Source organism: Mytilus edulis, chromosome 9, assembly GCF_963676685.1.
Source record: "Mytilus edulis chromosome 9, xbMytEdul2.2, whole genome shotgun sequence".
In the NCBI taxonomy this organism is placed as follows: domain Eukaryota; kingdom Metazoa; phylum Mollusca; class Bivalvia; order Mytilida; family Mytilidae; genus Mytilus; species Mytilus edulis.
The window spans coordinates 82350608-82366410 of NC_092352.1; the positions used below are offsets into that span (position 1 = coordinate 82350608).

A 15803-nucleotide genomic window follows, 5' to 3' on the forward strand; every position below is an offset into this window, starting at 1 on the left:
CACATGCTGGCGAGCTATTTCTATGAAACAACTGTTTGTTTTTATTTAATAAATACTTGATATTCGTTTTGAGGTAACGAATTATAATATAGATAATGAATAGTCAAATCAATGGTGATACGTATTAGTATTTTACATTATTCCCATGCTATTTTTATGTCAAACTATTTTTTTCCGAATCGTCAATTACTTTAATAAAACTTTTAAAATGATGGTTATAGGTGAAATGTGAACGTTAATTGTTAATATAAAATTCCATTTAGAAAGGCGGATAATGATTTAATGAAGGTAATTGGTTTATAAAGAGATAAATGTTTCACACCAGGATAATCGACACTTTTTGAAATGTCAGTAATTGGTTGTTAAAATTTAAATACGTCTCCTACTCACTTCATGATTTATTTGAATATTCACTTCTCGAATGTAAGCTTCTATTCTACATAGTGTAAGTATAAATTTTATTATTTTTAAGTCAGATAATTCTTGGAATTTTTTACACTGGACGTTAAGCAAACCACAGTTAAATAAAGGCAACAGTAGTATACCGCTGTTCAAACTCATAAATCCATGGACAAAAAACAAAATCGGGGTAACAAACTAAAACTGAGGGAAACGCATTAAATATAAGAGGAGAACAACGACACAACACTACAATGTAACACACACAGAAACGGACCAAGCAACATGCAAAATCCCACGAGAATAACAAATATAACATCAAAACCAAATGCATGAATAATCTCAGAAATTAATCTGAGTAAAACATTGATGGAAAAAGCCATTAATCACTGTCACAAGTTGTAAAAAATGTTATTCTAAAGTCAATAACACATGATGATGCGTCAAAATTCTCTGTCTAAAAACACAAACATACATTACTGAACATTAGAGTTCGATGCTCAAAGGATCATTAATAGGATCGATACAAATTTACAAGTGTCAACTTCATCATTGTTCATGTTCTACTTATGTGCCAACAAACTGCGGATGGACCGTAAATCCCCGACGGCATCACCAGCCATGTACTCAACAAAATACAAATGACTTCTTATGAAGAAAGAAAAAAAAGTTAACAGTATCCTTTAGATTTAATATCCGCTATATAGATGATGTTCTCTCACTAAAAATTCAAAATTTGGTAACTATGTTGAACGCATCTATCCCATCGAACTTGAGATAAAGGATACAACAGATACAGTTAAGTCTGCCTCATATCTTGACTAACATCTAGAAAATGACAATGAGGGTCGGTTGAAAACAAAACTTTACGCCATAAGAGATGATTTCAGCTTCCCAATTGGGAACTTTCCTTTTTTTATGTAGCAACATTCCAGCAACGAATGTATACGGATAATGTATCTCCTAATTGACACGTATTCCAGGGCTTGAACTTCCTATCAAAATTTCCTCGTTTTAATTACTTATCTCCTTATGTATCTATGCATTCCTGGCTTTCATTTTGGGGGTTCCTGATGACATCAAATATAGACAAAAGCTTGATATATAATACATTACCTGTAATGTTGGACTGCTATTCTCTGATATTATCATTAGCTCATTATGTTGCGCACAGCAATTTAAATCTGTAACATCAATCTCTGATAGCTGCTAATTTTCTGTATTTTCTATAGGCAAAATTGGGCATTAAAGGTTTGTAATTTACTTTATGATTTCTGTTCGAATAGCTTTTAAAATACCCGCTATTTTTTATATATCATAGATATTGTTGCTTTAAACGTTAATTGACAAATGTTATAATTCATAGATGTTCTTCCGTTTGACCAAATTTATCAAATTTTATTTTGAAAATTGATTTTTCATTGTCCAGTTCCCTTTGTGTTGTTTACATTGATAAACGTACAAACGTATATACGTTGACGGGTTTCATGATTACAAACTTATAAAGTATTGCGCAATGTGAACCGTTCGTTAACATGCATGTACATGTTTTATGAAGTCATACAAATGTTGTTATATTTAGGGGGTTCGATGTTCATGTGTTTGACATTTTGTTAGATATTCGAATTTCTCTGAGTTTATCGACGATTTACCATTAAAATATTGGCCCGCTTACTCCTATTTTTCTTTTCATAATTTTAATACATATAAAGTATTGACCCATATGGAACCAATTTGATTATATTATATACATCTTATTATTTTTGTAATAATTCTGATCCAATGATTTTAAATGAAGGATGTTCGTTGTTCTTGTTTGTGACTTTAGTCAGATATTTTGACTCCTCTTGTTTTATCGATGAATTGCAATGTAAATTTGGCTGGATCACACCTACTTTTCTTTCCATAATTTTATCACATTTAGGTTACACAATCATTTTTGAAAATCTTAAAAAATGCTTGTTGTTGTTTCATTGTTTATGAAAGAATAAAAGTGTATCAATGTTAAATGTTTTATTAGAATGCCCTGCCTTTAGATCAATTAGGCCTTAATATTTGACAAAAGGTATTGTTCTTGGCGAAACATTACTTAATTACAATATTTATTACAGTTTCGTCTCTGTTTTACGTATAAAGGAAATTGCGTAATCATATAAAATCTGTGAGGTCAATCAGATCACATATTGTTGCTTAATGTTATTTGTGTTCTTATAATGCTTTTAATGTATTGGTCTAATCTGGATATCATTTACCATGTTGTAAGTATGTTTTCCTTGCTATAACATTTTAAGTGCTTCCTACACCAAGGTATTCATTCATTTCAAAAATATTACGAGAACCATTTATTGCAAAATGTTCAATGTCTTGTGAGTAAAAATTAAAAAGTACACGGACGTTTCATTTTGTCTGATCAATTAGTTTAATTATCCTTATACTATCAATGTACAAAAGTTTTTGAAAAGGCTTGTTATTTTGACATAGAGCATCCAACATCCTTAAACTATAAAAATGACTAAGTGCACATCAATGTGTATGCATATTTTCACGTACGCTATCGGGATTTGGGCTTCGAGCTTTGCTTGTGAAACATTGATAAGATTAAACAATGCGTAAATTTGCATCCATATGTTCATTTTGAAAAATATAGTTTGTAACATTCAACCGAGAACGGAAATTATGTCTAAAAAACACTATTGTTGGTACTCATATCCTTGGTATTGTTTTTTAACGTATATCTGAAACCTAATTGCAGTTGTAATATTTTGGTTTTGTAGCCAAAAATTCAACAGATTGACTGAATCATACATCTTCATGCTAATTTTGAGGTCGTGTTTTACATCATTAATTGTTTTCGAAGTGTATATTGTTGGGTTAAGTGTTATTTTATAGTCACTCTTATATTCCTTTCAACAATTTTACATTAAGGTAAGTTATGATGTCATGACAAAGACTTGATAAAAATAACAGTATATTCGAAAGATGTGCTTATTTGGTATACTTTTTTACTAAGTAACATTTATAAACTTATTTTTCACAGGGCAATGGAAAACTATCCTTTCTTTGTTGTGTTGTTTTTAACTGCAATAACAGGTAAAGTATACTTGTATCTATGAGAGGTTGCACTTAAATGGGGAATTTCATATTATAACTGTAGTATGTTCAAGTACAGTCATATTGGATCGATGTAAATTAAACTGACTGACGTTTTTAAATACGACTGTCGGAAGAATCATAGAGGATCAATATGAACTGTTTGCGTTAATTATCATTCTAATAATGTAACAATGTATGTCGAATACTACTAACAAGTAATGATGTGCGATGAATTACCATTTTATTCCCCGATAAAAAAAAACTTCAGATTCTCGATTTTTGCACGAGTCATCTCCCATCAAAATGACGTTGCTGAAGTATGTAAACACACAAGACAAAACTTTCAGTTAATAACTGGTCTGTGGGCTAAAGTTACAAAGAAACAAATATTTTTATTTCCATCTGGGGTCGAGGCAAGCATTCACAAACGGCCGTGTCCGAGACACCAATACTTTACAGAAAGAGTCTTCATTTGTTGTACATAGGATATCATATGTGGCATTTCCATTAAAAATTAATTATCTGGCTTAATTGTTTTGACAAATTATTTGATGCTGCAGTAAGACATGCACAAGAGTGGTGCATATCCGAGATTGACAACCCTACAAATTACTTTCACTTCAGTCTGCACCGTCCGAGAAATAATCTTTTACTGTTGACAATTCTGGATATTCACACATTCTATCGTCCATAAATGTATATACTCAAAGCAATAAATATAACAAAACCAACTCTAACATCAAATATGTTGAAATCTAATATTTTGCGTAGTACCTTTATTTAATCATTTTTCGTCACCTTTTTGAACATAAAAAAATTAAAGCAAGTAAAAATTATGTTTTAACTGTTTTTGGGTATTTTTTGTGAAAGACTTGTAGTAATGACCATTTTTGAGACACACTGAATCGTATATTAAACGGACAACTTATAATGTATTTTAAGTTATTGGTTAATAAACTTCTGTATTGATAGCTGCTTAATTTACAATAAAATTGAGAATGGAAATGGAGAATGTGTCAAAGAGACAACAACCCGACTAAAGAGCAAAAAAACAGCCGAAGGCCACCAATTGGTCTTCAGCAAAGCGAGAAAATCCCGTACCGGAGGCGTGCTTCAGCTGACCCTTAAACAAAAACGCGTACTAGTTATATGTTAATTGACGTCAGACTAAACTCTAAAACATATAAATGAACTAAAATTAAAAATCATACTAGACTCACAAAGGCCAGAGGCTCCTGACTTGGGATAGGCGCAAAAATGCGGCGGGGTTAAACATGTTTTGTGAGATCACTTATACCTCTAGAAAATGTAGAAAAAAACACACAGCAATATGCACAGTAAAACTCAGTTTAAAAGAAGTCCGAGTCCGATGTCAGAATAGGTAACAAAAGAAACTAAGCAAAATGACAATGATACATAATTTATCAAAGGCCTACTAGAAGTAACTGACATGCCAGCTCCACACCTCAATTAAACTGAATGAAAGATTATGTCTTCATCTTATGAAAATCGAGCACTACCCCTCCCGTTAGGGCTAAGTATCATACCATCATAACATATTAGAGAAGAACATAACCCGTATCATGCCAACAACTGGTTTTAGAACAAATGTGTTTAGTTCCGATGCAAAGACCCTATACATGAATCAATATCAATACCAAAATATGCCATCTTTAATGACAACAGTATCGTAATATATGTATTAATATCAAACATTATGATTTACTTTATCATTATTCATGAAGCACGAAACGTGTATTTGACGTTTTTGTTTTAAATGCACAGTAAAAATCTGCTGTGTCATTAATCACCTCATACAAAAATTAGGGATGGCAACGAGTACTCGAGTGCTCGGATACTCGATCGGAAGGCCGAGTACTCGACAGTTTTAGTACTCGGATACTCGTTTGCTTGTTGTACATTTCCACTCACTTTAGTTCTATTGAAATATCCCCTTCGTAAAACTAAATAAAATCAATTAACAACATAAATATGTCTATGCTGAGGATACTATTTGTTATAGTAGTACCAGCAACGTCCTTTCCTTCCGAGGGAATGTATTCATGTGCACTACTTGTAACAAAAAATAAAAAAATGAACAGTCTTTCGTCTGAAATTATTGACCAGATCATATTTCTAAACAAGAACAAAATCAAAGTGACCTGCGGTGAACCCCATGCAACTGATTAGAGACATTTTTAACGGTGTTTGTACACTGATCATCACTTTCATGGATTACTTATTATGTCATCATGAGTCGAAAAAGCTTACCTTTGTTTGTTAATCAAGACATTTAAATTAATTTAATTACTCTGTATTTGAATCTTAACTATAATTGTTTAATTTACAATTTAAAGATAGGCGAAATTAGTAGAGCGACATTCAGACCCAAAAGTCGAAAATTAACTGACAACGTCATGGCTAAAAAGAAGATAAATTCAGACAAACGATAGTGCAAAAAAACAAAACATAGAAAAAGTAAGACTGAGCAACACGAAAAAGCACTACTAATTTGAAGTCCAATATTGTTGTTGACAAACTAATGAACAAGTCGTATTATAGAAAAAATACTAACTCCTCAGGAACATATGAAACATATATTGTCTACTTTTTCGGACTTTATACGAAACGGCGGTCGGTAATTCATTGTTTGATTGACACAAAAAGACAGAAGCTACAATTGCAGTACGTTTGTCTTTCGTTAAATTAATATGTTTATAAATGGTAATAACATAAACACTGCATCCCACCTACAATCTTAACTTTCCAATTGACGTTTAAAATTCATCCGAGTACTCGAGTATCATGACCAAGTATCCGAGTATTTAATTTCCGATCTTTTGACAACCCTAATAAAAATTCATAATCATTTGGATAAATCAGATTTGTGCAAAATGTTTAAATATATATTATGGTGTTATTATAGAGGCATTAGCTACGTGACCTACTCAAAATTTAAAATATGATTATTTTTTGCAATTATTAATGAAAGTGAAATAGTGAAATAATAATTCGCTTTCAGCACCCCGTTTGGTTCAATTTTGTCAAAATAAGCTAAGAAACATCGATGATAAATTATTCATTGCCAAATGAATATTTTGACCTAATTGAATCCGTATTCATGTGACCTTCCATTTGACCCCTTAGCTAGAGATGGGTTACACATGAATTAGGCGTGTTCAGTTATTAATGGAAACTAATTTCAACATTGAAAGTGAAACTATGACAAATGTATGGTAAACCATTTGATTTACTGATTCGATTCACAAAAACTCATTCGTATACGAGTAAAACGATGATTAACATATATGTTTAACCTATAATATGAAATTTAACAGACCTAGAAAAAAACAATTGCATGAGTTCGCTATTTATTCCTATCTATATTTATGTTTATTTAGGGTTATATTACCGTCGACAGACTTCGGAGGTCACCTCGATGGTTAATAAGACGGTGTCTAGACTAAAATACACACGAAATGCTGATACATATTATCGATCCCATAATTTGAAATTGTTTATTTTAGACTTTTCATAATTTGGATATACTTTTTAAAATGTTATAAATCAAATATGAGAATTTGATTGAAATCGGTGAACATGGATTTGACAGCTAATGTCCCTTAAAATGGGTGTTTTCTTTATGTATTAATATGTTCAAGTACAGTAGTATATAATCGAGATTAGCTTAATTGGATCGAGACGTAGCCTTTGTCAAAAACAGCTGATCCACAAACCACCGGACTAGAAACTTGTAATAAAATGCGAACATACTCTGAAAAAGAAAACATATTTTGTAACGACCATTTAGTAGTATTAAGAAAGGCATTGAGGCTTTACGTAACGGCTTTCGAAATTGTGTAAAACTTATTTGGCAAAAATGTAAAATCAATATAAAAAAAAGATGATGACCGTGTGATCATTCGGCCATTACCGTAGATTTCGAATTTAATACTGCTATATCCTCCATCTATTATAGCTCGGCCAATAACATTCCTGGACAATGACAAACTAGGCATAAAACAAAATAGGCCTGACAAATTTGGCTTCTCACATAATAGGCCGGTGAAACAATCTGATCATGATAGACATTAGATAAAACTGTGGAATCGATATCATTTATTAAATTTGATGAATATACAGTTTACAAAATTACTAATGTAAACAAGCACAAAGATAAAAAAAAAAAAGAGATTTGAATTTGTAAAAAGTAGTGTAATCTATACATATTCGTATACAACATTAGATTTAAAAGAATTGGAATATTTATATATTTCACGTCAGATGTCCAGAGGAATATGTTCGTGCTCGTTAGGTAATTATGTCTCCTCAAAGAGAGACTGCTTAGATATTTAAGACACATATAAACCATAGCCCAAATAGTACCAAACGTACTGTTACTTTTTGCAAGTAACACATCATCGGTGAAAGCAGAATTTTGTTATTTCACAATCGATTATATGGACTATAGATTTGAGTTCAACAACAAATAGAACATGTCCGTGGTCATATATAACAGTCAAGCAAATAAGTATATAAAAATATACAGTCCCTTAAAACATTCGTTGCTTGATGTTTGCTACATACATGAAAAATTCTCATAATAAATTAAGATATGTTGTAATTGATAATTGTAATATCTAAACAGGTGGGTCGACGGACGTTATTCCTCCAGGAGAATGTAGAGAATGTTCAGACGGATCCGGCTGTGCTTATAGATATCAATTTTGTAATGGATGGAATACTTGTGCAAATGGCGAAGATGAAAACGAGGATTTATGTAAAGGTACCAAAGTTCAATGTTTAGCTGTAACGGGGTTATATATTTATAAAATGATTGTTTCATTGTGTACGTATAATTCATGATTTGTATCTAAACAGGACATTTTTATGGTCTTTTCTTTCAATATTTTATACTTAATGGCCTTTAATTATTTTAAGAATTCCCAAAATTAGAAATTTTAAAAATATCAATAAAATCAATAAATATTCATATTATATTTGGTGAAGAGTTGTCTCATTGGTAATCATACCACATCTTCTTTTTTATAAAGAACGACAGCCCTCTACTGTTTAACCGTTTAACCAAACTACTTCTAGAAGCATTCTGCTCTTTTAGAAAGATAAAATGAACGTTATATCATGCTCAACAAAATACATATCAGACTTTCCTTGATGTCATATGAATATACCCGGCCAAAATGGCGGCTCGATCAATATTCTGCACCTAACAATGCTGTAATAAAATATTTATACGTAGTTTACCTATTAGTATACTTGGTTTTATTTAGATTTGGAATGCGAAACGGGAAAAATGAAATGTAAAAACGGGATACATTGTTTTCCTGAATATACTCTTTGTGATTACTACGCCTACTGTAAAGATGGTTCAGATGACGATCATGAAATGTGCAAGAGTAAGTAGTGAGTAATAGCTGGATATAATTTAAAAATTGACTTAATATTGTGGTGTCTTGTTTTTTTCTAAACATAGTAACGGTGTGTTTAATCTTTGTTTTTGTAGTATGTGAAATATCTATCTACTTTTAAGTATAAAGAACTTTATTTTTTTTCAAATGAAATTCCAAGCAGAATGGTGTCAGCAACTTAAAACATTAACGCCATTTATTTTACTGCAACAGATACGCATTTGAATAAAATTTGGAAGGCTCATTATTATTTCATTAATACGAAATTTATATGGATTGAAAAAAAAGCATTATCGAAAAATCTTACTATTTTATGATTGTCGTTCCTTTATTTTTCTTACTTTTAATATATTCAATGACATGTGTGATAGTTCATTCATTTAGATATAAATGCATGTATCTCTGTCATGGAAAGTATATGAAACGAGGTAGGAAATATTAAATTCTGTAAAGTAAAGACAGTAACATATTTATAAAGTTATTAGACTGCTACTGCTACAACAGTTTATTCAAACCATTTTGGTGACGTCAGCCTATTAATTTACCGTGGATTCTTTTTCTAGAATCAACGCTTCCTAAATCTGACGCTGAAATGGACTGACTATATTATATTCTTTTGTTTCCTTTGTGTGCCTAATTTCATTAAGTTTGAATTGACTAATTTACTGATTTCTGTTCACTAATGGAATTTTTTTAAAAACTTACCTTTACTTTTTTGTAACTTCTATATGCCTTCACTAGGAATCGAACCCGTCCATGAATTCTGTTACTTGTTACTGGCATCAACATATCGACATAACATGTGGGCTACCAATCGGTTACAATTTAATTGTCTATTTCATATGTATAAATGAATATATGTACAACAGACACACAGGGCTTGTACTTTTATATATACATAATAGGCAAACGTATAGTATGAATTGGTAGCCACAAGGTTTCATGGTTAAGATAAACGGGTTTAAGGTATGTACTTGTCTGTTTAGGTTCGAATCCCTGAATTCTCGTTGTTGTCCATATTCTCTAGTTTTCTTGTTTTTGTTTTTGTTATTGTTAGGTATGTTATTGTAGAAATTTTGTGTAATAAAAGCGAGTTTGTTCGTTTATTATCATTTATTAACTTGTAAATAGTTAGGCATCATATCATTTAATGATTTAAGTACAAGTATTGCCTTTTGGTATTGCATGCGTTTATCGGACTATTGTTGGCTATTCCACATGGTTGAAACAAACATGATTTGTTCTATTTTCCTTTTTTGATTTATAAATTAATGTAATATGATTCCATCTGCTTTACTACACAATTTTACAACTGTTAGTTGTAAATTACTATGCTAGAAAATCGTGATGTGCTTTTTGTTAAACATTTCGGAAACATACTTATTGTGGACAGTTGTCTCAATGGCAATCATACATCTTCTTTTTCATTATTATATGCACTATATATATGTTTTTTATCGGGTTGTTTTATCTTTGACACATTCTCTTTTTTCATTTTCAATTTTAGTAGAAATAAGTTCGAATATATCTTATTTTGTAAAAACATCCAATATTCAGATGCCTGCTAGTATGAAGATCTTTATGGACAGACGTGTTGTGTTATAATATATTTGTATTTTTTTAATCATTTAATTTTGATATCTAATTTATTGTAATGAATCGTTTGACACGAATATATGGTTATTTAAACTCACTTACAATATAGAATAGGCGTTAATTTTAAATGGCATTAACACAATAGTTTAAGTTATAGATACATTGGATAACCGTTGATTCATGAAGAACAAACCATTCGCCCTCCGGGCTCATGGTTTCTTTTCAAGAATCAACGCTTATCCATTGTATCTATATCACAGAAATATTATTTTAAAAGTTAATATCGTAATTGCATTACTGTCATTATTTAGTCACCTTACTGTTTCTACCAATTCAACAGATCGAACGTGTCTAACTGATACAACGAAGTGTAATGATGGCATTGCCTGTTATTCGCAACAAGATCTCTGTAATGGTGTAGAATTATGTCAAAGTGGTGATGATGAAGATATAGAAATGTGCAAAGGTTGGTTCTTACGTGCAAAATGTGAATATTAATTCTGTTTGTGTCATGGAGTACTTGACAAGCACAGGTTTATAACACGTAGATTTAAATATTCATATTAGTTATATACAAGTTAATATAAATACACTTTAAAATTATTACATGGTTAAACAAAACACGTCAATTCACTTGTCATTCTCTATTCTTCTGGAGTATCGACATTCTTAAATGTTCATATAACTTTGACTGCCCCTTCAACCCTTTTTTCACTCATCAAAGTAGTATTCCCCTCATGAACACACACATATAGGGACAGAGCATATAAAAGTCATAAAAGTTACAGCGTAAAATGACAATGTTTGAATGTAAAAACACAGCTGCATTATATATATACTATGTATTCATATATGGACCATTTAGACTGTCGGCTACAGTTCCTCAAAGTAATGATCAAAGTATTAAACAACTACAACCTTATCAATTTACTACCATCTGTTAAACAAATGATTACTGTTGAGATACAATTTTTGGAAATACGGTTCAATGACTATTTCGATATCAGCCAAACATCTTTTTTATTGGTACAACATTCTAGCAAACTATAATTTATATTATGCAAATTTAAAAAAACAAAACAATTTACTGTCTTACATTGTTGAATGTTTACAATTAGGTCGGTTCAAAAAATTGGAACGATTTAAAGACTAACATGGTAAACCAATTGCATCTACGAATTATACAGACCCTTTGTTGAGGTTTTTGGACTTTGCGCTCAGCGACAAAACATTAAGCGTTAGAGAATGTAAGCGCTATTTTGTCTGCGGATAATCGTACTACTTGCTAGCTGTCAGTATCTGCGAGTACTCTCAGATCTGTACTAATTGTCGTTTTTGTTGAGTAGTGTATAAATACCCTGTCACTTCCGGTCTGTGTTTTGTTAGATGTTTTCTGATTTTATCGATCTGAGCAATTTTCAACTATTTTGTATAGTTTGTTCTTCTGTTGTAATGTTACACTTCTACTATCCTAGGTTAGGGGAGGGTTGAGTGCCAGAAAACTAGTTTTAACTCCACCACATTCTGTATTTGCCTGCGTTAAGTTAGAAGCCTGTAATTATTATTTGTCGTTTTTTTATATATATCATTTATTTTCGTTTATAGTGTGTACATAAGTTAGGCCGTTAGGTTTATTGCTTGAATTTATTTAGATTTGTCATATCGGGTCATTTATAGCCCACTATACGGTATGGGTTTTGCTCATTGTTGAAGGCTGTACGATGACACATAGTTGTTAACTTATATGTCATTTATATAGTCCTTGGTGGAGAGTTGTCTCATTGGCAATAGACCACATCTTGTTATTTTTATAATACAAATCAAATGTTTTTTTAAAGATTTTCAGTGTCCACCAGATCATGTTAAATGTGCTGATGGTTTACAGTGTATTAGAACGAAGTACCTCTGTAATGGATATCCAAATTGTAAGGATGAGTCCGATGAAAGTAAAGAGACATGTACAGGTCTGTATATCCTCGTTCGAGTAAAATTGCTACATGTAGCATACTCTTTATTTGTAGGTTGTTCTGTGTATTTCTTGGGATAAATATGCTACCTATAATTGCTTCTTATACCCTGCCAAGTCCGGTCTATGTTTTCGTTGGATGTTTTCTATTTTGTATTTATCTGATGAGTTAAGCACTTTTCAACTATTTTGTATAGTTTGTTCTTCTGTTGTACTGTTACACTTCTACTCTCCAAGGTTAGAGGGAGGGTTTGGCGTAAGCAAACTAATTTAACCCCAATGCATTCATTATTTGCCTACCCGAAGTTAGAAAGTTTTGTACAAAAATAAGGCAGTTATTTTTCTTTTTTGGATTGATTTAGATTTGTCATATCGGGGCCTTTATTACCCAAAGTGCGATATGTGTTTTGCTGATTGTTAAATGCCGTATGGTGACCTATCGTTGTTAAATTATATGTCATTTTATATTTGGGGAAAAGTTGTCTGATTTGCATATTCCACATATTCCTATTTTTATTACACAAATCAAATATTTTTTTAAAGATTTTCAGTGCCCACCGGATCAAGTAAAATGTGCTGATGGTTTACAGTGTACAAGAACGTCCAGCCTCTGTAATGGTTATACAAGTTGTAATGATAAGTCCGACGAAAGTAAAGAGACATGTGTAGGTCTGTATATCCTCATTCGTGTAGCATTGTTTGCATACTTTTATATAATTTTACATACTCTTTTTCTTGTTATTAGAAGCTTGTTCTGTGTCTTTCACCGAATAACTATGCTATCAAACTGCTTCTTGCATTTTTAATCGTTGTTACATGTATCTTACTTAAGCCGAATTTCACATAGACCTCATACTATTTCAAAGAACGTTGATAAATCTAAACCGACATTACCATGTCATCTACTTACCGATTTGATGGTTAAGTCAAAAGTTAAATTTGTGACTAATAACACCGACATAATAAAGATAATTTTCTTTTGAACACAGTATACAAAAGTGTTTTTATTCATTTGATTATCAATTTTCTCATTATGATCAAGATTTCGAATGTGGTGAAGATAAGGTCAAATGCCAGGATGGTATCCAGTGTATATATGAGAATAATCTATGTAATGGTTGGCCTGATTGTAAAGATAAATCTGATGAATCAGCTACAGTTTGTAATGGTAAGAATACACTAAATTATGGAGTGCAATGTATATTTCAAAATTTAAGTTATGCACAACATTGACCTAGGCTCACTCTCATTTATTATTAATTTTTTTATTATTATTTAAAAAACACACTCACTGATAGAAACACCACTGTCCAAGGTTAGTGGGAGGGCGGAGCACTCACAAACATGTTTAACCACGCCACATTCTTTATGTGCCTGTCCAAAGTCAGGATCCATTAGTTCAGGTGGTTGCAGTTAGTTCATGTGTGTCATATGTGTTTCCGTAAATTGTTTTGTTATAAATTAGGCAGTTAGTTTCTTCAATTGACTGTTTTCATATTTTTTATGTCGGGCCTTTTATACATGTTATAGTCGACTATACGTTTAGGGATTTTCTCATTGTTGAAGGCCTTACGGTTGCCTGTCATTGCTAACATCCACTTCAACTTTGGTGGATAGTTGTCTCATTGGCAATCGTACCACATCTCCTTATTTTTATATTAATCAACGAAATCAATACAAAGAAATATCAATCGTACAATAACAAATAATAACATGGAAATCTATATAAATAGTCCTCTGTGTAATAAATGTAACATTAACATGATTAAGGACATGTATATTTCAACAACTTATTCCCAATACTTACATTAGTCATGTATTTGTCTAGATATTGATATATCAAAACAAGATTAAGTTTATGCAAGTATTCCATCATAATTGATAGGTTATATTAACACATATCAGCAATTATTTTTGAATCGATTGAGAAACGAAAATTGATCATTACTGTTATTTGCATTGAGTGAGTACCAGAATGGCCTCCCACAGAGACGTTACTCTATTGACTGAGTACCAAAGTGTTCCACAACAGAGACGTAAACGTATTGACTGAGTACCATAATTTCCTCTCACAGAGACGTGAACGTATTGACTGAGTACCAAAACGTTCTACCACAGAGACGTGAACGTATTGACTGAGTACCAGAATGTCCTATCACAGAGACTTTGACGTATTGACTGAGTACCAGAGTGTTCTACCACAGAGACGTTAACGTATTGACTGAGTACCAGAATGTCCTACCACAGACACGTTAACGTATTGACTGAGTACCAGAATGTCCTACCTCAGAAACTTTAATCTTTTGACTGAGTACCAGAATGTCCTATCAAAGAGACGTGAACGTATTGACAGATTACCATAATGTCCTCTCACAGAGACATTACCCTATTGACTGAGTATCAGAGTGTTCTACCACAGAGACGTTAACCTATTGACTTAGTACCAGAATTTCAAACCACAGAAACATTAACCTATTGACTGAGCACCACGGTTTTCTACCACAGAGACAACTCTATTGACTGAGTATCAGAATGTCCTACTACAGAGAAGTGAACGTATTGATTGAGTACCAGATTGTCCTCCCACAGAGACGTGAACGTATTGACTGAGTACCAGAATGTTCTACAAGAGAGACGTGAACATATCGACTGAGTACCATAATGTTCTACCAAAGAGACGTTAACGTATTGACTGAGTACCAGAGTGTTCTACCACAGAGACGTTAACGTATTAACTGAGTACCAGAGTGTTCTACTACAGAGATGTTACTCTATTGACTGAGTACCAGAATGTCCTACAACAAGGACGTTCACGTATTGACTGAGTATCAGAATGTCCTACTACAGAGAAGTGAACGTATTGACTGAGTACCAGAATGTCCTACAACAGAAAATTGAACGTATTGAATGAGTACCAGAATGACATATCACAGAGACGTGAACGTATTGACAGAGTACCAGAGTGTTCTAAAACAGAGACGTTAACCTATTGACTTAATACCAGAATTTCCAACCACAGAGACATTAACCTATTGACTGAGTACCACTGCTTTTTTTACCACAGAGAAGTTACTCTATCGACTGAGTACCAGAATGTCCTACCACAAAAACGTGAACGTATTGATTGAGTACAAAAATGTCCTCCCACAGAGACGTGAACGTATTGACTTAGTACCAGAATGTTCTACCACAGAGACGTGAACATATCGACTGAGTACAATGATGTTCTACCAAAGAGACGTTAACGTATTGACTGAGTACCAGAGTGTGCTACCACAGAGACGTTAACGTATTGACTGAGTACCAGAGTGTTCTACTAC

At 32.3% G+C, this 15803-nt stretch overlaps 1 protein-coding gene across 1 annotated transcript in view; it reads left to right on the forward strand.

Annotated features, from left to right (window-relative positions):
* Positions 1-340: 340 nt before the first annotated feature.
* The window catches only part of LOC139489186 (low-density lipoprotein receptor-related protein 2-like), a 49218-nt gene continuing 33755 nt past the window's right edge, over positions 341-15803 (forward strand). The window contains exons 1-8 of the mRNA XM_071275369.1: positions 341-445; positions 3437-3489; positions 8141-8278; positions 8784-8909; positions 10858-10983; positions 12356-12481; positions 13027-13152; positions 13526-13651. Coding sequence (XP_071131470.1) covers positions 3441-3489; positions 8141-8278; positions 8784-8909; positions 10858-10983; positions 12356-12481; positions 13027-13152; positions 13526-13651 — 817 coding nt within the window. The 5' untranslated portion in view covers positions 341-445; positions 3437-3440. The remainder of the gene's footprint in view (positions 446-3436; positions 3490-8140; positions 8279-8783; positions 8910-10857; positions 10984-12355; positions 12482-13026; positions 13153-13525; positions 13652-15803) is intronic.